This window comes from Xenopus laevis, chromosome 5L, assembly GCF_017654675.1.
Source record: "Xenopus laevis strain J_2021 chromosome 5L, Xenopus_laevis_v10.1, whole genome shotgun sequence".
Lineage (NCBI taxonomy): Eukaryota > Metazoa > Chordata > Amphibia > Anura > Pipidae > Xenopus > Xenopus laevis.
This window is the reverse complement of record NC_054379.1, coordinates 23,282,009-23,306,447: the sequence shown is the minus strand read 5'-3', so window position 1 is coordinate 23,306,447 and position 24,439 is coordinate 23,282,009. Positions and strand designations below refer to the sequence as shown.

At 40.2% G+C, this 24,439-nt stretch overlaps 1 protein-coding gene across 1 annotated transcript in view; it reads right to left on the bottom strand.

The window, feature by feature from the left end:
* glp1r.L (glucagon like peptide 1 receptor L homeolog) overlaps nucleotides 1-24,439 on the bottom strand; it is a 146,297-nt gene that overhangs the window by 35,930 nt on the left and 85,928 nt on the right. The window contains exons 5-8 of the mRNA XM_018262711.2: nucleotides 20,072-20,184; nucleotides 16,199-16,305; nucleotides 10,914-11,067; nucleotides 10,554-10,713 (exon numbers count right to left, since the gene is read on the bottom strand). Coding sequence (XP_018118200.2) covers nucleotides 10,554-10,713; nucleotides 10,914-11,067; nucleotides 16,199-16,305; nucleotides 20,072-20,184 — 534 coding nt within the window. The remainder of the gene's footprint in view (nucleotides 1-10,553; nucleotides 10,714-10,913; nucleotides 11,068-16,198; nucleotides 16,306-20,071; nucleotides 20,185-24,439) is intronic.

Here is a 24,439-nt window from a genome sequence, read left to right as displayed (position 1 = left end):
ACCTCCAAATACCATTTTGTCTTTAATTGCAAATGCTTTTTAAGTTATGTGTAAATGTAACAGAAACAGGTGAATAACAGACCTGTCTTTGTTGGGGGAGAGTTAACTCTGCAACCTTATTTGAAGAGGCAGAACCAGCAGTGCAAATGGTCACAGACAGACAGAAAATAGAAATGACAGTTACATGCAACTACAATCCCAGGGAGAATGAAGAATGCATGGATATAGGGAGTTGTTAAATACATTGTTTCAGAGTCAGAGCCAGCAGTGCAGAGAATAGAAAGGCACAAACAGAGACAGACAGTAGCAATGACAATTATACATAAAAACCCAGTGAGAAGAGAGGAATGAATGGATATTGGGAGGTTGTCTAGAATTAGATTTATTTCTGTATATTTAATTGTGAAAAATCTTACATCCCCTTTAATTTAGAAGTTGCAAAGACTTGTTCAAGGGAGGGGCATGGCTTTACAATGCTGTGTGTATAGGGCATATATATATATATCTGTGAGTGCCCCCCGTCACAGGGAATTAATCCATTGGCACTGGCAGCGTTTGGAACAGGAGGTAAATCAGTCATATAAATGCATGAAAACCCACATTCTGGGCTTGAAAGGAAGACACAATAAGGATAATGTGCCAGCGGCCCCACAGGTACATTCACTCACATAAAGAAATAAATTGATTTCACTGGCCCAGAACCGTAACAGATAGTGCAGAACTGGGGTGAACGAGTCCACAAGCCAATCTGCATATTCTTTCAGGTCTCTTTATTGCAAATAGACAATCTCTGCCAAATATTATTGGGATTCTCTGGCACCCAGTGCTGAACCCACATGAGCTTACTGGCTCGGCATAATGGTTTGTGGTGGCTGGAATGCGGGGGGGGGGTTAATGCTAGAATTAAAGGGGACAAATATCCAATCACACAATTTACCGTAAGGGCACACTGGATGTGGGTGTACGAGAAAGGAATAAGGTAAATGGGTAGAAAGGGATAATTATAAGGGAGGGAGGTAGTGGGAAAAGCATTATATTAAGTAGGTAGAGGAGGATAGAAAGGAGGGGACAAGCAGGCAGAGATTAAGGGAAGAGGGCCGTATTGGACTGGGTTAGCTGGGACCCACCATAAAAGCTGAGTAAAGGGCCCTCCTCCAGCGCACCTCCCTGCCAACCCCCTCCAGTGAGTATTTCTGCTGCCACAACTGATTGCCTTCTGCAGTCCAGTCCCCTCTTGTGATCCACCACTGCCCAACCTTGTGGGCACAATGGAGATTAAGGGTAGAGAGGAGAGATAAAAGGGAGGAGCAAGAAGAGGGTAGAAGAGGCGAAATAAAAAAGAGGGGGCAAGAAAATGGAGCTTAAAACTGGCCATAGACTCAATAGACCCATAGTATTGAGATATCAGTGGGTGTCACTACTATTTGCTTAACATTATCTTCATACGATTGCTGTCTATCATTTAACGTTCAGAACAACATCTGATTTGTTCTTTTTACTGCTTTATGTAATCTGAATGGTTAGTTGTAGATTGTTACATTGAAACAAACAATATTTTGTCGTACAAAGAATAAAATCTGCACTACATGGCCTGTTTAAAGGAAAAGGGTAGGGGAGGATAGAAGAATGGGACAATAAGGCAGATATTAAGGGAGGAGGGTAGAGAATAGAAAGAAGGTGGATATTATGGGAAGAGGGTAGAGGAGGAAAGGATAGAAGAATGGGGCAAGAAGGAAGATATTAAGAAAACAGGGTATAGGAGAGAAGGATAGAAGAATGGATGAAGAAGGCAGATATTAAGGGAAGAGGGTAGAGGATGAAAGGGTAGACGAATGGGTTAAGAAAGCGGATATTAAAGGAGAAATCAACCTGTGGGGAAAAATGAATAGGGTGGTAGAATAGGGCACAATGCATGGCAGATGAAGGCAGAGCAGATTGACAGAGGATATTCTATAATAAAACTGGAATGGAGAAAGGACAGTAGAAGGGGAAAGTCAAAGGTGTAAGATAAAGAGCAGAAAATACATTTGGAAGTAGGATATATAAACAAACTGAAGTTTATAGAAGAAGGAGGAAGCAGTAGGGTAGAAGTTAGGGCTGAAGGTGGCTGGTAGGTGTGCGGCACACAGTATGTATATGCATGGTATTGTACATCAGAGCCTTCTCCTCTGCTTTCCAGTCTTCTTTGATCTTCAGTAGGTGCAGAACTGGGTCACAGCCAGAAATGTTCCAGCAAAAAAGAGTTCCCCAAATGCACTGACTAAATCTTTTTTTCTAAAACATTTCCAGCCGGGATCCACCCTGGTCTTCACTAACTCCTCCTGGACTGGAGAGCAGGTCTTGTATGTGGGTACTGCTTGGGCCATTCTGATCCAATACGAATCCAGAACTGAGAGCAGAATTCCTTGCTTGGGGCAGAGGAGCATCTTCTCTGAGTCACGTCAATGCCTTTAATTGTGGTCTATGGCATTTTGCTTGGCACAGAGCCACTGATGTCTGGGACCTGGGTACTCACATTTCCTAGAACACACATTAGAGATGTTCTTTCAGCCTGAACAAAGTCTCATCCAGCTGGCAGCGACTCTGGCACTTGATATGGGCTCTCAATCAAGGCTACTGCTGACTGGCGCAGATCAGGGGACATTCCCATGGGTAAGGCTTGGCCCATTAAAGTGTAGACTGAACATGTAATTATCAAGCAATTGCCCTGAACTTGTTACTATTCCCACAATTTGCTCCAAGCTGAGATATTTCTGCCAAAGCTTCACTGCCAACTGGGCACATAGCATATTCCTGCCAAAGCTCCATTGCCAACTGGGCACATAACATATTCCTGCTGAGCCTGAACTCCATGTGTAACACTGTATCACAAGTAGATACATCAGTGCCCACTACACACTGGGCATAAAAGCCCATGGGCAGTAACCCATGGCAACCAAAAAAATTGTTGCATTTGCTGTTCTACCTGCTGTAGCTGTCCAACGGGCAAAGTTGCCCAGTGTTGATAAATGAGGTGACTTTTCTCTGTGTCAATAGCTGGGAGTCTGGATACACAGTCGCAGGAGAATCACTGACACCCAGGTAAATTGTGACACATAGAGATAGGAGTGCAGCTCTATTCTGCTATGGATTTAACAAATGAAAGGACATTATTAATTCAAAGTGATCATTTAAAGACCCCTTAATGTAGAGGAAATGAGTGAGGCAAAAACAGAAGAATATTCTGAATTCCATCACACAAACCTGTATTCTGGAGGAATTATTTTTCCATAAGAATATAATTTTCCATATTCATGGCTCTTGTTTATTATATATATATATATATATATATATATATATATATATATATATATATATATATATATATATATATATATATATATACACACCTGTAGATCTTTCCATGGGATACAGAGATACCCATGAGATTAGTAGAAAGGATGTTTTTTCTTAAACGAGAGCTAAGCCCTAACAATTTGTCTAAATATGTTCTATTTTATATGCTGAACTTACACTGAATGTACCAGCCCAGAGGTTTGGCAGCTCCAAATCTTGGGTCTTGTTAGGCAACTTTTGTCAGTGGCACTGCACATGCTCAGTGGGCTCTGGGCTGCTGGTGAGAAGCTAAACTTATATATTGTGAGTGGTTCCCTAAGCTCAGGAAACAGACAGCTGCCCAAAGCATGTGCTGGGAATGAGTAAAAGATGAGGCTATAATCCAACATCTATGATATACTAATACAGATACCCATAGATGACTTCCTAAGTATAAATATATGGTATACTCAGGACTGTATTTAGGTCCGATGCTGCCCTAGGCAACGGACCTAAACACGCCCCTACGTGCCACATGTGACATCGTGTTCGTGTTGTTCGCGTGATGTCACATACACGGACGTATCGGAACTGGCATCACGCCACGTGGAAGTGACGTCACTTGTACCAGCCAGCCAGCCGCCCCCCCCCCAGCTCTTTCCTACGGAAATCCCCCAAAACCTGCCACCCTAGACACAGGGGTACCTTAATATAAATATGGTCCTTGTTATACTGGGAAGATAAGACAACGCTAAGAAATCTTCCATCTACGTCATATTTTGTGGGATTGTCCCAAGATTACTCCCTACTGGGAAATGTTGAGAAAGCTTGAGAGAGCCACGGACCTTTCTCCTGGGGAAATTGATGAATCATATTCTGACAGCGACCAGGAGGCTGCTATGCCAGAAATGGAAACAAAAGGTTGCCCCGAAGGAAAGGGACCTACAGAATAAAATATAGGAACTAAAACAGATGGAATACCTTTCTGCCCTAAGTAATAGAACGATGCCTAAATATGAGGAGATATGGGCCAACTGGATTTACTGTTTCCCACCACCTGGTTGTTAGGACCAGTAAATGCCCAAGAAACAATACACTGCAGAATCTATGTGACAGTCTTGACAAACCTGTGTCCCAAATTTTGTTTTTAATTTGCATTTTTATGTTTCTATGTTCTGGTTTTTCTTTCTTTTTACTTTTTATGCTAACTATTATTATATGCAGCAATGATCTACACTGTATGATAACTGTTTATAACGAGTGTATAACCAAGATGTTGACTATTACAGTTCCATTTATACTAATTGTAAAAACTGCATTTCAATTATGAAAACACAAAAAAATAAAGTTAAAAAAAAAATGGGGCTACTGGGGACATCTTCCCTGGCACAAATCTTCTCTGCTAAAGAGCTGGGGGGAGGGGGGAGGCGTTTCGGCTACTACAGAAGAAACCCAAACATTTAGATGCAACAAAAATGAACAAAATCCCAGAAACTGACGGAATATTCTAAAGCCTGTTGATTATATCATGCCATATTATATATATATTATATAATGTCAATTAGGGATGCACCAAATCCGCTATTTTGGATTCAGCCAAACCCCTGAATCCTTAGCAAAAGATTCGGCCGAATATCGAATCCGAATCATAATTTTCATATGCAAATTAGGGGTGGGAAGGCAGAAACTTTTTTTACTTCCTTGTTTTGTGCCAAAAAGTAGCGCAATTTCCCTCCCTGCCCTTTGCGTTACTTTTTGGATTCTGGATTCGGTGCATCCTTAATGTCAATATATTTTGCCATATACTATAATATTAGTTTAGTAGGTTCCTGCTATTATGGTGGAATTCTGTGGGGAAACACTGATTAATCAGATGCCAACCATTCTGGTCTCTAAACTGCCCACCCCGGCCATGTTGGTGCCCCCCATAGTGCTACGATTTAAACTTGTATGGATTCACCTTACATCCCCCCCAAGTGAACTCACCCCATCTGTGATATTAATGCAAATATTGCTATTTATTAACGAATATAATATATATAAGAAAAGCAACTTTCAGGCTTAATAACAGATTTATTGTGTGTTTGGGGTGACAGTGGGCCACAGTTCTGGGTTGGTAACGAGGAATGGAAGATAATGGCATAATTGGCAGAATAATGAGGATAACTGGGCAGCTTTATAGCACTTACCTTCTCCCTGCACAGCAGCTTCACTAATAACCTCTCCATTAGGATACACAGAGGGGGGGCACAGAGGGGTCATACCCATTGTTGCTCATCATTCAGATTGCCAACTACTGGTGCTCATAGAACAGGGCAGCAACTTTCCTTATTCAGTCCTAAACCATTAGTGTAGATTTTAGGGGAACTCCACCCAAAAGCCCTTTTGTATAAAAAAATAAATTGTAATTCCGAAGAACACAGTGCTACTGAAAGCAGCATCTGTGCGGCTGCTTGTATTCTCTGCAATGCTGTTTATGACTCCTGAAACAATATAGCAGAATCCAGCTGTTTAACAGAACTGAAGTGACTTTTGCTACATTGCAGGAAGAGACAGAGAGCAGACAGTGACAGACAGACAAAATGACAGTTACACAGAACTATAAACCCGGTGAGACTTAGGCTTGAATGGATATTAGATTTTCTTTCTTTAGGGAAAAAAATTTTTTTGGGAGTTGTTCTTTAAAGATAAGTTTCCCTTGTTTTGCTAAACCAGTTTACTATAATTAATTATTCCTATGCTGATGGTAAAATCTCCTTTCCTCCCAACCAATGAATCACTCATTCTCCTTTCTTGAGAGGGAATCCCACAACCTGACTGCCCTTACAATAAAGAAACTGCCCTTACAATAAAGAAACCCTTCCTATGCGGATAGTGAGATTTTCTTTCCTCCCCACCAATGAATTGCTTATTGTCCCACTCTTGGTGGAGAATTTCAAACCTTAACTGCCCTTACACTAAAGAAACCCTTCCTACACTGATGGTGAAATCTCCTTTTTTTCCCCCATTAGGATGATTTCCCCTTTGCTCCTGTGCAGAATGGAGTCTTTCTGCTGACTTTGGCAATATCAGAGCAGCAATGTGCTGTGTGGGTTCCATAGCAAACACTCTCTCAGATCTCTCAATGATTTCATGGGAATTGTATTCCTTTAATGAACACAACTAGTAATTAGATTCATCTAATCTCTGCTTCTCGGTGAAACGACGTATTGAGTCAGAGCTACTGAATTCATTATTTCACTGCTTGGTTTTTATTAGCTATTTGCATTATTCTAATTCTAGTAGGAATGATTGCCTTGCAAGTGGAATTAGAGGGGATTGAGAAAGAGAAAAAAAAACATGTTCAGTTGTATTAGGCCCAAATGTTTGTCCTGCTTATTCAGCAAAATACACCCTGTATTGTACAAATCGAACTGTAACTGGATAAACTATCACGTTCTATATTCAATATACAATGTATCCTCGTACAATCTCAGGGAAACAATATGGCAGCTCCTACCCATATGTATAAATACAAATATACAGAGAAGGAATGTTCTGGGTACACAATAGGCTATACCCTCATACTGCAAAAAAAAAAAAATAGTAATATGACCAGTTTATAGATAATCACTGTACTATCAGTAATCAATAATTAGCCATTTATTTACTCACTTGCTAAAGATTTGGATTTATCTAATGTATCTTCAAGTAAAACAGCTAATTAATACATGAGTTCATATATCATGGTCAGTAATGCAAAATAAATGACAACCGAATGAGTTTATTTCAATGCAAATAACTGCCCAGATAGCTGACTTGATCTTTGGCAGTTAATGTCACATGAGCATAACTGTTAGTGATGACATCACAATGGTCACCATGATTGTTAGTGATGACCTCATAATGGTGCCCCTGACACAAGCTGGTATAAAAGATGCTCACAGCTGGGATTGTCAGATTAGTGACTGAATGCCACCATGAGGTCACTAATCTTCACCCTGTTGATTCTAACTGGATTTTTACAAGTAAGTTCTGTTTTAATACTTTTTTTATACTGAGAAGATATATATATAGGCTTAGGAGCTGCTATGGTCTCCTATCATTATATTGGGGTTGTTATATTTATTTTGCTATTGTGTGGGTTTGTTGTATTATGCACTGTACTATGTACAACCTGTCCCACACTGATACCTCCATTCTATATCATTACATGATAGAATACATTATTTAGGGATGCACTGAATCCACTATTTTGGGATTTGTCTGAATCCTGAATTGGCTGAATACTGAATCAAATCAACAACCTAATTTGCAGATGCATATTAGCGACAGGCAGGGTGAAAGAGAACCATGCTGTGCATGCGGTTAAACTTTTTGTTTTTGACTTCCTTGTCCTTTGTTTGTGTGAAGAAAAGTCATGTAATTTTTAGATTCAGATTCAGTTCGGCCAGGCACAAGGATTCAGCCAAATTCTGCCGAAAAAGGCTGAATACCAAACCAAATCCTAGATTCGATGCATTAATATTTGAAAGTAAAGTAAAAGTTTATCATGATAAGATCATTTTATATTTCACCCTCCCCCCAACTCATATATTCTATGAAAGTGTCTATATTATTTTGGAAATTATCCATAGTTTATTTTTATGCAAATAAATGCCCAGATAGCTAACTTGATCTTTGCCAGTTAATGTCACATGAGCATAACTGTTAGTGATGACATCACAAAGGTCGCCATGATTGATAGTGATGACCTCATAATGGTGCCCCTGACACAAGCTGGTATAAGGGCTGTTTACAGTTGGGATTGTCAGATTAGTGACTGAATGCGAACATGAGGCCACTAATCTTCACCCTGTTGATTCTAACTGGATTTTTACGAGTAAGTTCTGTTCATATTCATGAGTCCATGTATGGGAATTGTATCTGAGCCATTGTGGGTTACTTTTATTAGTGTTATTTGTTTATTTACCAGTAACCTATGAGTTTGCTGAGAGGTTTCTATACAATGTACAGCACCATGTCCCAAACATCTGATCCATATACTTTTCTCTTACAGGAAAGAAATATCAAAGAACATATTGAGACATCGGATTATGTGACTGAAGGATTCAACTACATCAAGCTCAGTTTGCCAGTTTGCCCAGTGTCTGTTGAAAAGGCCGGTTATGTAGAGGATGTAGAGTGCGGCAATACCCTGTTTGTACAGGAAGAGATCAGACCAGTCCCTCTGCTGATTCCTACAGACATAAGATGTGATGTAAGTCAGTATTGATTTATGTGTTACCAATGCTCTATACAGGGAGCAGGAAGGGAACATGTTATCAGGGCTGGAACTTGGGGTAGGCAGAAGAAGCACTTGCCTAGGGCACAAAGTTAAGGGGGCACCAGGCACGTACCTATTCTGCCTTGCTGCCCCTAGTCTCTAGCCTGCCAACGTTTCGCACCCATACCAGCACAGGATCACCTCTCCCACTCCTCCCGCCGCGTCACTACCCCTCCCACTCCTCCCGCCGTGTCACTAACCCTCTCACTCCTCCCGCCGCATTACTACCCCTCCCACTCCTCCCAGCGCGTCACTATCCCTCTTACGCCTCCCGGGATGTCTCGACCTCTTACACGTCTCCTGGTGCGTCACTCCTACATCCCCAGCCAACCAAATGAGCGGGGGTGGGGTGATGAGAGGGAATTGCCTTGGGCACGCCAGTGAGTTGGCCCGGCCCTGCATGTTATTATGGGATATACTGATATTATATCTATTGTTCCACTGTGTAAATCACTGATCCTCTTCTATTGCAGGGCTTGCGTTGTACAATTCCACCTATAGAGGGTCAGCTCACTAACCGAGAGCCAGAGCTGAGTAGCGCCATCATTCAGGTAAGATGAGAATATCATCTACATAGTGGGTCTGACATTAGATGATTGGAATGGCTTTTATTGTCTGACCAATCCCTAATGTACTGATATGTCAGTGATTGAGGGTCCAACTGTCTGACTAACTGATGTTCTTCTGTTGTAGGAATTCCAACTAATTGTGCCTTATATTGAGACCCTCATCAGAGATACTGAGAATGGCACTAGTGTGAAAGGAATCCTTTTGGTAAGTCATTAGAAACAATTTAATATCTAAATCAGACTGAGTATCAGTGAGTTACTTTGGAATCAGACTTTCCTACTCTATCCCATCAACTGCTAGTGAGTTGTTCTCTCAGTAGCATATATTAATATAATACACAAAAGCCATGAATATCTTGTAAATTATATCCTTATAAACGGTGAGTTCTGATGTCATTTCTGTCACATGACTCACTTTAACGTGTGTATTATAATAAATAAAGTACCCAAGTTGCAAAATATGAGGATATTAGAAGTTACCTCTGAGTTCCATGACCTGTATAAAAACACTCGGCCTTTGGCCTCGTGTTTTTATATGGCCATGAAATTCCTTGGCAACTTATAATATCCTTATAATTTACAAGAGGGGGTACTTTATTCACTATATCATAAAGGGAATAAAGCTCTATTCCATAGGAAGCCTCTTTGGGAAATAAAGGAACAATTTCCCTTGGGTTAAATAATGTTTTTCTCTCCTTTCTTGTAGGGCATCTTGTTACCAGAAGTCTTTGCCTATCTACTAGAATTCTGTTATAGACGCTGGTTTAGCAGAGAGAAGGAAGAAAAGGACAAAGATGAGGCCCCTGCTGAGAGAGAAAACGAAGGGTTACAGATTCCTGCTCAAACCCATGATAACATGGAGGAAGAAGCAGAACTCAGTAGGAGAGGAAGTAAAAAGAAGGAGGAGCCTATAAGTGCTAAAAAGAAGAAAAAGCTGCACCACTCTGAGAGTGACCATGAACACCAAGACTCACAGAGACCAAAGAGCAATGAAACAATGAAAGGAGAAGAAGAGGAGCAATTACAGCAGCTTTTCCAACAGTTCATCCTACAATGCTTGAAAGGAGATCTGCAATAAGTGTGCTGCATCAAGAGCCCAGAATGCAAAAGCTTAGAAACAATAAATATTATTTTAATAACTATATATATTTCTTCTCTGTACTTTCTCTATTTCATTACTGCTCCCTTTATATATTTATATCATATAAATCAGCCTCATATGTGAGAATGCCAGCCTCCTGTACTATAGTGGATCTCCTAAAAATTGGAGAATATCAGCCTCCTGTGATACAGATAGTATCTTCCTTTATTGGTGGGTAGTAGGATATATAATATGCCCACAGAGAATACTATGTTCTACTCACCCCATCCAATACAGAGATAAAGTCTAAAGAGCCGTTGCTCTGAGAACACCGAGAGCACGAGCAGTGTGTGTAGGTAGATGCCTTCCACCAGGAGCCAGTAGTAATTGGCCGCCACACAATACTGCATCATTGCAAACACCAGCCGGCAGCTCAAGGACTCCTAAGGGGAACATTGTAATGGGGACAGTTAGTAGAGTTTGGGTTCCAGGTCACTCAACTTTTCTCCATCTGAAAAAACATCTCTGGGAGTTAAGTCTCCTGCCTTGGAGACACCAGCAAAGGCTTGGAGGTTAGGTTAGATCAAAGTAAAGAATGCAACTTCCTAAAAGGTGTAGTAAGTCAGAGGCTTACTAATCTTACCTGATAGGAGACAAGTCCATCCCACTGATTGTCATACATGGCCAAGTTATACATCCACTTTAGCACCGAATCCTTTATAAACACTGAAATGGCTCTCAGGATAAAGGAGGTGAAGAGGTTCAGATGAATGTAATTTCTTGTGCAGTGCAAATGCCTGTGGGAAACAGGAGCGCAAATAGTCTAACGAATGCCTATGCCTTTACACATTAAATCAGAGACCTGAACTAGTGGTTGTTAATTAACAAAAAAACATATTTGCATAAAAGAAGCTAATGATAGAGGAGCTGCATAATTGTGCCCCTTTATTATTCATCTCTTTCTATACATTTCTAATTTGTTATTTTCTTATTAGGTCACTGTTGGCGTTCATAATCGTAAGGCTCTAGTGAGTAAGAGACAATGTGCTAATTTGTACGGAAGGCTAATTATTCCCTTGTAATGTCAGTTTGAGTAACCATGGGGCCCTAGTGAGCAGGACACACCATGCTATACTGTGTATGGGTTCATTATTGCCTTGGTTAGCCAGTATGAGTAACCACGGGGCCCTAGTGAGGAGGAGGCACCATGTTATACTGTTTATGAGTTCATTACTCCCTTGGTATGCCAGTCTGAGTAGCCACGGGGCCCTAGTGAGCAGGAGGCACCATGCTATACTGTTTATGAGTTCATTACTCCCTTGGTATGCCAGTCTGAGTAGCCACGGGGCCCTAGTGAGCAGGAGGCACCATGCTATACTGTGTATGGGTTCATTATTTCCATGGTTTGCCAGTCTGAGTAACCAAAGGGCCCCAGTGAGACACACTGACCTATATTCTTAAGTTTAGTTATTTCCTGATTATGCCATTATGAGTAGCTACAACTGCAGCTGGCGGCACTGCCTTCTGTTGAGTAACAGGCTTCACATCTCTCCTAGCAAAACTGTGGATACTAACCAGGTTTGTCTGACTTCCATAGCTCTGTGTAAGAAAGTGGATACTATCCTAGTGATGTAGTTAAATGTCTCACAGACAACTCTATACATGATTAAAGGTTACATACACATGTAATATATTAACTGGGAAAGGCTGGCCAGAGGGTTAAACACAGAAGGAAAATGGAGTGTCTGTATAAGAAATCTACCTGTAATATATTCCCCTAGTAGTAAAGCAAAATCATCATCGTTGGTGATTTTAAGGCAATATATGAATAGTAAAAAATGAAGCCAGTAGTGGGACCCTTAATATCAGAGGGAGGTCAATTGGTTAATGAGAGCAGGGAATAAGCAGATTCTGAGGCAACAGCTAATGAAGGTTTTCTTTTTAACAGACCCAATTCTAATAATAAACTATGGATACATGGGTCAATTGAGAGGATATTAAAGAAAACTCGAACATGTAATGGTAAACAAAGGTCTGAGACCTTTGTTTTTATTCATCCCAGGGTAATAAATGAGCTGAGCTCTGTGATTGCCAAGCCTTATAGGATTCCTTGAGGTCCAGCATGGCACAAAAAGATGGGTGAATTGCTGTATTGTATGTGGTTTCATTATGCCAGTTTTTTAAATGGGATCCTATGTGCATCCTAAAAACTATAGGCATGTTAGTTAGACATCAGTGGTAGGGAAGCTTTTGTAAGGGTTAATAAGAGATAAGATACTTGAAAATTGTAAACATTGGCATTTACAATACTACGAGTTTGTGCCAGCATGGTTTATGTGCAATAGATCTTGCCAGACTTATTTAATTGCCTTCTATGAGATGAGGGCACAAACCTAGACTCTTGGGTGGCAGTGAATGTGATCTACTAAGACATCACTAAAGTATCTGATACAGTAGCAAACAGAAGGTGACTGGTTATTGACTTGGAATATTATAGTTGTACTTGTATAGAGATAAGGCCGAAGGATAGATTACACAGTAATTATTACATTAAACATTTTCTAATTGGACCAGTGTTGTTAGTGGAGTACCACAGGGGTCTGTCCAAGCAGAATGATGGCGCTTTGCAGAGAGATTTGACTAAATTGGAAAAATGGGCAGCAAACTGGCAAATGAGTTTCAACGTTGATAAATGCAAGGTTATGCATTTGTAAGGTTATGGAATTCTGTTAGGGATCTTCTTAATAAAGATTTTAGGTATTTGTGGATAACAGACTGTGCAACTCTAGGCAGATTCAATCAGTAGCTACCAAAGCAAATAAAGTGCTGTATTGCATATACTGTATGTCTTTAAGGGGAACTAGGATAATTTATATTTATATGTATGAGTTTATCTATTTATGTAAGTATGTATAGGTATATATATATATATATATATATATATATATACATACATGTAGGGGTGTGTATATATTGATAGCTACCCTACCCACCTGCAAGTTAGTTAGTCCCTCTTTCCCCATTTCACTGCATGTAAGGACCCCTCCACCACAATGTGGTTGGTTCATGATCCCCATGGGTCTTGTGGACTGCACATGGGGTTTCCAACTCATTCAATATCAGAACCTTTAAAAAAGCCTCAGTACAATATCTGCAGTCTCTATATCCATTCTTCTTCTTATTTAATCATATGTTCTGTTGTTCTAAACCTTCCTGCTCCCCAATACACCAACGCCCTGAAGCCTTTCTCTGCTCATTAAGATGTTTGATGGAAAGTACTATCTAAAGGCTCAATTTAATTTTCTGTCTGATATCCAGCACACACCTTCCCCTTCTGGGAGCATAATATGTATTCCTCATATATTTTCATTGAAACAATCGTATATATGAGGAATATCTTGTTAATAAATGTCTGTACAAGTGGCCCTGAGAGTATGAAGGGAAGGGCCGGGTACATTTATTACAAAGAGTTTATTTTCACAAAACTCTACCAATTATATACAATAATTAAGGGCCTTACAGTGTTTTCTGTCTTTTTAGCTTGAGTCAATTTATAGGGATGAAAAAGATTCTGAGAGTTATGGAACTGATTTTACTAATTCGGCTAAATTCAATTCCATTTCTCCTGTAAAAAAAAAAAACAATTATTTATTGGATATTGGCATCAAAATAAAATGTGTTTAGATTTTTGCTTTTGTGATTTCTAACACAAAGCAAATTCAGTGACAAATAACTTTAATATCATATTTATTTTTCATTTAGGTAAAATAGATTTTGTTTTGTTCATATTTTCACCCATATGGGGAAAAAATTAGTTTATTAAAGCGGTGATTCACCTTCACGTTAACTTTAAGTATGTTATAGAATGGCCGATTCTAGGCAACTTTTCAATTGGTCTTCGTTATTTAATTTTTTTTATCGTTTTTGAATTAATTGCCTTCTTCTTCTGACTGTCTCCAGCTTTCAAATGGGGGGGTCAATGACCCCATTTAAACAATGAAAAGGATATAAATATATTGTTAGTGATACTTTTATGACTTATCTTTCTATTCACGCACTCTTCAATTCATATTCCAGTCTCTTATTCAAATCAAAGCATGGTTACTAGGGTTATTTGGATCATAACAACCAGTTAACTGAAATTGCAAACCGGAGAACTTCTGAATAAAAAGCTAAATAACTCAAAAATCACAAATATTAAAAAATTAAAACCAATTGCAAATTGTCTCAAAATATCACTCTCTATATTATACTAAAACCACTTTAGCCACCTTAAAACCCCTTTAAATAATAAAATAGGTTCAAATTGCAAAATAAATAGTAGCCTGTTTAGCGATATTTATTAGGTACTTAACACTCCATGTATACAAATGAAGTATAAATAATATATAATTATTAATAAGAATATAAAATGATAAAGGAGAATAATGCTAAATATTCTTTCTGTGCAGCAATAAAGAGCTGTGCATGAAGCTATAGGTCCCCCCCCCCCGCCCCCGGCACCTCTCTTCCATAAATGCAGAAGAAATTTCAGTTGGATGTGACACTGAGAATTGGATGTGACAGTGAAAATGGCTAATAAGGGGCAGAAGACCCTTAGTGACAAATAACATTGGCCTTAACTAGATTTGCCAGAACCTCCAGATGGGCCAGACTCCATACACAGAGCAGTTGATTGAATTCCCTCCTTATTGCTGATATAATTACATGAAAGGCAGATGGTGTGATTGACACTTAGGATTCCGCCTCCAACTAAGGAAAGATAGATGGGCCCACGGCACCAGAGACCTTTATACAAAAGGCTGTCATTTGCATATCACTATTATTAATCATTGGATTTGCACAACCCCAACATATTTTGCTGCTGCAGACGGCTCACGTACACACACGGACACCACTCAGCAACCAGCTCACCATTTATTCACCTGGAGAGAGAGATTCATCAGAGCAATATAAAACACCAAAAATGAGGTCTCTCTAATATTATTTACAATAAATAATTCCAAAAAGGCAAATGATTGTATCCAGTCTATAGATAAAGTACATGTCTTAAACTCTGTCGAATTGGACCCTTATTTGAGAGTCAGCCTTGCAAACCAAAATAATCATCAATAGTGTCCATTTAATAAATAGAGCAGAAAGAATTTTACAGTATGAAGTTAACGCCCTACAAGATGGGGACCTTAAAATGAATGCAAAGTAACCCTTCCTACCCTACTGAAAGAGAGAAATGGTACTGTCCATATATGTGGTGCTGAACATAGAAAGTGATTACCAATGTATGGCTAAGATCCAATGTTACAGGTATGGGACCAGTTATCCGGAAACCCGTTATCCAGAAAGCTCAGAATTACGGGAAGGAATTACGTCTCCTGTAGACTCTATTCTATCAAAATAATTACATTTTTTAAAAAAAAGTCCTTTTTCTCTGTAATGATAAAACAATACCTTGTAAGGTATCCCAACCAAAATCTGGAGGCAAAACAAGCCTGTTGGGTTTTGTTATTTTAGTACAATTAGGGTATGAAGATCCAAATTACTTGAAGATCCATTATCCGGAAAACTCCAGGTCCCAAGCATTCTGGATAATATGTCCCATACCTGTAGTTATATTATCTCCAATAACGTAATAAATTGGGAACCCTGTTGGACACCAATTTTATACAAAACATCTGCAATACATTAGAAGTGCTGCTCAATGACTGGTCCATTTAATGCTCCTTACTCTAGGGCCCAGGAGATCATGACTAGCATATCAGGGATCAGTCTAACAAGGTATGTTATAGTTTGCCGTTACCAGCACCGGATTGGAGTTTATTGGATATTTTCAGTTCTCTGTGCAACTAGATGAACCCATTGCTCGAGGCACTTGTTTACAATGACTTGCTAGACCACAAAGAGTGTCAGATACAGAGGAAAGCGACTTACCTGAATCTCACCAGGATGATGGTGGCTATAATAAGAGCAGAGAAAGAGAGGGAGTACCCGATGGTGTAAATAATAGACAATGATGACAGCTGTTCCTCTGGGGGCACCTAAAGGATAAAAGTGAGATAGAAGCAGAATGCAAATTACATATTCTATCCCTGTAATTGGGAAGGGGAGGGGGTATCTCTATAAAAGTTCTATAGCTTGATCATTGGCTGGCAGAGAAATTGTATCTAAGTACTAAACCTTTCAGGTCATTCTTATTCTCCGAGGAGCTTTTGACTAAAGACTGCACCACCTTTATGATTCCATTTGAAAGCAAATTAGAAACCTTAGAACCACATGATTCATTATACTCATTTCTGGGCAATTATTAAACTCCCCAAAATACACAGCCATACAGTAATGTAACTTCGTATGTGATTTTCTGCCCGGAATCCGTCCGGAATCAGCTTCCTTGGGGCTCTGAGGAGGTGCGGGCCCTGGCCCAATCGCACCCCCTGCTCTCCCGGTAGTTCTGCCACTGCAGCAATAGTATTCAGACATACATATGGAGATCCACTCAGAATATGAAGGTTATAAAACAGAGAAATGTCTCTGTTACAACATCCAGTTGTCTGATAAGCAGACTTAATTCATCATATCCTCTATTCCAATATATCAGCATCAAAGATTAGGTTATGTAACAGCAGCCATAAAAAGAGAGAGAGACATGGTAATGGGATATTGTCTTTTATGGTCTCTGCTCTCCCTCGTACACTCATCTTCCTTATCAATATAAAGATCCATAAAACACAAATATTGGCAACAAAAATATAGCTATTTGCTATAATAATTCTACTCTACTCTCCTCTAAGCCCCTCTAGTCACCAGTCTCTACTTTCCTCTATGCTCAGCTCTGTCCTGGTCTTCTATACTAACTATGACATGGTCTACTCTATACTAGCTCTGTCATTGTCATCTAAACTAGCTCTGTCCTGGTCTACTTTATTCTAACTGTGACTTGTCTCCTCTATACTTGCTTTAACCTTGTTTATCCTGGTTTCGTTTATACTAGCTCTGACCCGGTCTTCTATAATAACTGTGACCTTGTCTCCTCTGTACTAGCTCTGACCTGGTCTCGCCTATACCCATTCTGTATGGTCTCCTTTCTTCTAGTTCTCTCCTGGTCTTTACTATGCAAACTATCATTGTATCTTCTTTGTACTTATCTGTATCTGTATTAGCTGTAGCCTGCTCTCATCCACACTAGCTGTGCCTTGGTCTCCGTATACTAACTCTCACTAACTCTCTCTTGTTCTATACTGACCCTTTCCTTGTATCTCTGTACAGTCCTTGATATTTTACTTTGTCTCCTCTATTCTTGCTCACTAACTCTCCTGTTCTCACCTTTTATACCTCTTCCTTGGTTTTCTCTACAATACCTTTCTCTGTCTCCTATACATTCATTATTGTCTTCTGGTCTCCACTCTTCTTGCCTCCCATATATCTCAACTTACTCTTGATCTCTCTAATAATTTTATAGCAAGCATTTATTTGATGAATTAACTTGATTATCTATCACCCATAAATCTCACAAGGTTTGACTCCCAATTACCAAGCACACAACTTAATTAAATATAAATAATATTAATAAATAAGCAATGTCAGAACTCTAATAAATGTCATATCTAATGTCATATCTCTACTAAATCCCTAAACACCCTATAGTGTATAGTAAAGGTGATATGAGCCATAAGCAAGCATTGCAAGGCTTCTACTGACTATAAATGATGCACCACAGTGGGACTGTATACTGAACGACAATGATACTGAACGACAGAGAATATTTCAATTTGCAGCTGGAGTAATGGATCTTGCCAATGACCTGTTGCTGGGTTGCTTAACTGCCCTTGACAGCCAATCATTTAGGTTGCTTAGGATGAGAGATAGATAACATGATACAGAACAATTTGTACATTATTAATGACATTAAAGAAATATAGGATATCGGTGCAGTCTGGATCGTGTATTCCCAACAATGGTCTCAGGACAGAGATAAGTCACCTAAGCAGTTCGATATATTATCATTTACTGCACTACCAGGGCTGTTTCAATAGCGCTGTCACTCCTCTCTCTTCTCAATCCTTTATCAAACCAAGAGATGATACAGAAGGACCATTTAGGATTTTACTGTCCCTGACAAATCAATTCTTACTGCGAGTCTGTTATTGAAGAACAGGACAGATTTATTGTGGAAATAAACTCTACACTTGTCTTGACTAAATTGTTTTACCTTTGCTTTGAGCATCGTCACTGAAGGGTAAACGTTAGTAGTGACTTCCCTTAAATGAATGTCTTCCCTTAGACCAATGTAGAAACAGAAGAATAAGCAATGGCAGGGCTAAATAGACATCAGGGCAAGAAGGGGCAAACGCGCAAGATGGAGACAGTAGAACACGATGGAGACAATAGTATAAGATGGGACAGTAGGACAAGATGGGGACAGTGGGACAAGATGGGGACAGTGGGACAAGATGGAGACAGTAGGACACGGGCAGGATCAAGATAGTACCGAAAGATGGACACAGTAGAGCAAGATGGAGATTGTAGGGTGGGATCTAGACAGTAGAGCAGTGGGTCCCAAGCTTTGAAGTTGCCCCCCCCCATGTGGGAGTATAAGGGTGGGCTCTGTCTGATGGCAAATTAGACTGGTATAATGACTGTTTGCTCTACTCGATACACCTGATGCCCAGTGAAAGCCCAGCTTGAAGATCAGTTAGGGTGAGTTTTGAGATGACCACGTATTGCTGTCCTAGATATTCTTGAAACAATGGCACAATGACTAATATATTGATGATAATAAAGGGGATCCTGACCAAAGTTTAAACATCCAAGGGAGGGGGGTTGAACTTAAAACCTCCAACAACCGCTGTAATAGGACAATATGGAGACAAGAGGAAGATGATGACAGCAGGGCAAGATGATAGTATGGCATGATGGGGACAATAGGACAAAATGATTGCAGCTAGGCAAGATGGCAACAGTTTTGCCCAATCAGATGTTTATTAAGCATTTATTGATATACTCCAGGTACCCACCAACAGCCAAAAGCTATTAAGGGATGTTGGGAATTGTAGCTTTACAGCAGCTGAATGACTGCAGGTTGGACAGTCCCGCTGTATAGAAACTATGGGGCTTATTTATTATAAAAGACAGGACATGAAAGAAAAGAGATATTTTTTTTTCACTGACGTAAAAATTTGCAAAAACTCAGCATCGGGGACACTGTTCCTTATGAGATATAAATGAGAAACAGGGAATAACTAACTCTATACCCCTTCTTTACTATCACAATTTCTCTCCTTTTATTGCACTTGAATAAAAAAGAATAATACAAAAACACTGTGCCAGAATGAAAAATGCTGTAGTGCCGGTTTAATCACAGCTGGTTCAGTCGCGCCCCGGGGCTATACATCATCCCAACAAACGGGTCCCTGCGCACTTATCAGAGGAGAATGATCTGACGCACAAGACACAAAATGAGTTTAAAGAAGAAGACTTGTTACCGAGTCTGAGCTATGGAGCTGGGCATTATTTTCTACAAAGCTGCTTGTGCTTGGGAATTATATAGGGGCAATTACCTTTTACAGGTTGAAATTACAACTTCTTTACCCTATCACTACATAAATGATTCCCATATATATTAATGTATTTACTTTATGGTACGCAAGCTATAAGATTTGAATTAAAGGTTGAACTTGATGGACATGGGCCTTATTTCAGTCTCAGCTACTGTATAAATCTACTGGCACCCTAAGTGGACATTGTGAGTGCAGGATTCCATGATAACAATAAAAAGTGGGTGCACGTATGATGGGTGCTCGGCTTTACCTTCAGTGATCTGTCCTCGCATTCTGACAGGTTTCTCCAGGGGGCACTAGAATTCTCCTTTAACAGCCAATTGCCCTCGGGGGTGCAGTATCGAAAAACTCTCCCATGGGTCACTGTCATAAGAAGAAGAAGCAGATGGTGTCACTCATGTCAAGCAATGTTCCAGTCTAGAACCCCTATAACTGCGTGTATCATAAAGAGACAACAAATTAATTAAACTGATGGCTCATTGCATCATTGGCCATTGGATGGCATCAACGTTTACTCAGCCAATGAGAAACAGACTTCCTAGGTATGTGGTACAGTACCAGAATCAGTACTTAGTGGACCCAAAGCCCAGTATTGGCATTAACATTGTATCCTGCCTCATCTAATCCTTTGGTTTCCCAATGTAATGTCAGTGTGTATGTGGTGCTACATGGGCTCCCATAAAGCAAGATGTAACGGGAACAGGGTACTGTGGGCTATGCAGGGTAAAAGGATTGACTTCAATTTACTTCTAAAAGTGAATAGTGAAACCTTGGTACATTCCAATGAAATGGAAAAGGGAGGTACAAAATGGTGGCTGCTACTGGCGACACCCCTCCCTATTTACCCTCAAACTTCCCTCATGGGTTGCACTTGAACTCTTTTGTCATAATAGCACTGTGCATTTGCTACTGGCAATAGTTTTAAACCTCCTGCTAATCTGACATTGCCCTCTAGGGATGCTGTTTCATTTGGGCAATTCATTGAATTTGATAGAGACAAGGCAATCCCCTTTATAAATAGTCCCTTTTTTAGTTTGGAGCAAGAAGTCTCTTGGTTATGTCAGTTATGTCGGTTTGCAAATAAACAATCCCCGATTATGTTCAGATCCACCTCATTTCTTGCTTATATACAGGGCCGCTATTAGAAATCACGGGGCCCCGTACAACAAAATTTTTGGGGCCCCCGGGCCCCGCCCACACTGACGACCAAGCTCCACCCCATATGCCGCCCACTCCACATCGCAGTTAAAAGACCACACAGACATCAGCACTAAAAAAGTAACCCCCCCACACACAAGTTATAAAAAGCTATTGATGGTCAGGGCCCCCTTATAAAAAATTGGGGCCCCAAAAAAATATGTTTTACAAAAAGATTGGTGGCAGGGGCCTATAGAATATTAAAATAATACATTGGTGGCCAGGGGATTAAAAAAAAAAAAAATACACAAACTGGTGTTCAGTAGAATTGAACTCATGGCTTCAGTACTTCAACTTCGCCTCCTTTCGTGACTTCGGGTCTTTGCGCCGCTTCAGGACTTCGGCTGTTTTCGTGACTTAGGGTCTTTTCGGCGCTTCGTGACTTCGGGTCTTTTCAGCGCTTCGGGACTTCGGCTTTTTTCGTGACTTCAGGTCTTTTCGGCGCATCGGCTTCGGCTTTTCGGCACTTCCGCATTCGGCAACGCAGAGGGAGGACGTACTGCTCGGGCGCTCGTAAGGGGGGCCCGGATCTTCAAAAAATGCAGTGCTGCCGGGCCCCCCTTCATGCCCGGGCCCGGTACGCTTGTCCCCCCTGTCCCCCCCTGATGGCGGCCCTGCTTATATAGCACACTGCATGAAACCTCTAATACTGAGGCTGTTGAAATACTTTTTGGGATTTTCAGTGGTCAGTGAAAGTTATAGTCGGAAACCCCACATATACTTTGCTTTACTATACACATTATATCCTGGGGTTACAGCCCCTTCGTCAGACGTCTGTTCTTACTATACACTATGCCATAGTTTCAGTCCCTTCTCCTGACTCTATATTGCCACCTTTTAATTTACAATGACCTCCCGACACCATGTCTGTCAATGGAGCTACAGGAAGAGCAATTTACGCCTGATCCGCCTGCCTTTTGTACGCAGGCACAAGAAAGTGGATAATCTCCTTCATGTGCCCCTCTTTCCGTATTTTGGATCTTTACACCTTTAGGAAAATCATGTAAACATTAAATAAACCCAAAAGACTGGTTCTGCTTCCAATAAGGATTAATTATAACTTAGTTTGGACCATATACAAGGTACTGTTTTATTACTACAGAGAAAAAGGAAATCTTTTTTTAAAATATGGAGTATTTGGATAAAATGGAGTCTCTGGGAGACGGCCTTTCCGTAATTCAGAGCTTTCTGGATAATGGGTTTCCGGATAACAGATCCTATACCTGTATTCAAGAGCTGGAAACCAAACACACAAAAACAAAAAAAACTGTCTGCCCCATGCCTATGCAACATTATATGCCCTGTGCCTATGCTAAATTATCTGCCCGTGCCTATACTACATTATATGCTCCGTGCATAACCAACATCTGCCCTCAGCCCATAATACATTATCTGCTCCGTGCCTACACTATATTATCTGCCCCATGCCTATGTTATATTATCTGCTCTGTGCGTATGATAAGTTATCTGCCCCATATTTATGCTATATTGTCTGCCCCATGCTTACCCTGCATTATCTGCCTTGTGCCTATGCAGAATTATCAGATGAATTAGTATTATATATCTACAAATATATAAACAGCAGTGATACACCTCATTAAAATGCAAATCTTACAAGAGATATAGTTGGTTGGACAATGTTTTATCAATACAGTGACCTATAACTCGCCTCAGTCATAAATAACTGGCGGAGCAGCGACATTCTTAGAAAAAGAACAACGCAAATGCTATTTTCCCCATTATACTCAATATAGGTTGTGTGGCATTTATCAAACAAAATGATTCAGTGCTGTTTTAATGGGATATTTATCTTTGCTGATCAGAATCACAAGAAGCACAATAAGTACAATACATAAGGACAATACCCACTGATATTCACATATAATTACAGAATGAGTCTTTTGTAAACTGAACATAAAAAGGAAACCAATAATAAAACCATTGAAATGACTAATTGTGTACCTCTCGTGTAGGTGTTGTATGACAAGGAAAATATGGACAAGTTACTTCCGCTCTGGTCTTGGAACTGATAGCAACCAAAGAATATTTGCCCACTATGTCATTTTTTCTTAGTGCCCATTTTTGGTCTTGGGACCTAGAGGAAATGTTAATTTTGCTAGATCCTAAAACCGGCATTTGTGAATCCTTAAGCTGGCACTCACTCTCTGGGAGGGGATAATGAGTAGACACTGGGGCAAACATCTATTGTGTGCAATGAACTGAGATAAAAAGAAGGGCAATAATTGTAGCAATTTATAAATCTGATCCCTTTGGGCTGTAATTGTTATTGGAATGGGTATGAGACCAAACCGATGGCCCATCCAACCAATATCTAGCACCTGCTGAAGGCTACATCTGTCCATTGTAGCCTCCTCTGCTTACAGATCTGCATAGGCCCCAGTTATATTATAATCATTGTCCTGGGGGCAAAAACTCAGACACATCTACAAACTGTAATCAAATTCCATTACTGTACTGAAATTTTATGAACAGCTTTCTACTATCTCCCTGTTTTTATTATGTAGGAGGGGGTGACAACAGTTCTCCATAGGATCCCTCCCTTCATTTCATTTCGCCTCCCACTTGGCACCCCTGACACTTGAAGTTGATGACGTGGGGTGCTGCAGGTTTGTGCTATAAATATAACAAACACTGGACTCAACAGTTAGAGCAAGGAGCATAAATTTCATTCATTCTTTTCCCTGAACCCCCCTTTGAATAAGAAGGGGGGAATATTTAAAACATTGTTTCTGTGAGAAAAAAAGGGCTTGAGAGATTGAGATTGTAGGGTGTGTAGCAAAGGGATGTGTAGCTGAACTGGGTGTAGTTACCACAATGGCTGAAGGAGGCCCAGAGAGGGCAGAACATTAAAGTTCGTGATTAAAGGAAGAGGTAGAAACCCTGACTGAAGAGTTGCATTTCTGACAACCGCAGAGATCATGATCAGGACCCTCTTCTTGAGTTTGAGCAATCGGTTTTAGGTAGTCATAATAACAGAATGAAAACAGCAGGGCAAGATGGAGACAGTAGGACAAGATGACTAAAGTAAAGCAACATGGTGACAGAAGAACAATATGTAGTACTGCAAGATAGCAACAGTAGGGATGTAGCGAACGTCGGAAAAAAAGTTCGCGAACATATTCGCGAACTTGCGCAAAAACGCGAGCGGTTCGCGAACGGTTCGCGAACCCCATAGACTTCAATGGGAAGGCGAACTTTAACATCTAAAAAAAAAATTTCTGGCCAGAAAAATGATTTTAAAGTTGTTTAAAGGGTGCAACGACCTGGACAGTGGCATGCCAGAGGGGGATCAAGGGCAAAAATGTATCTGAAAAATCTGCCTGTGTGTGCTTGGAAGAGATAGTGTAGGGGGAGAGCTGTTAGTGATTTCAGGGACAGATGATAGTAAGTTTGCTGGCTA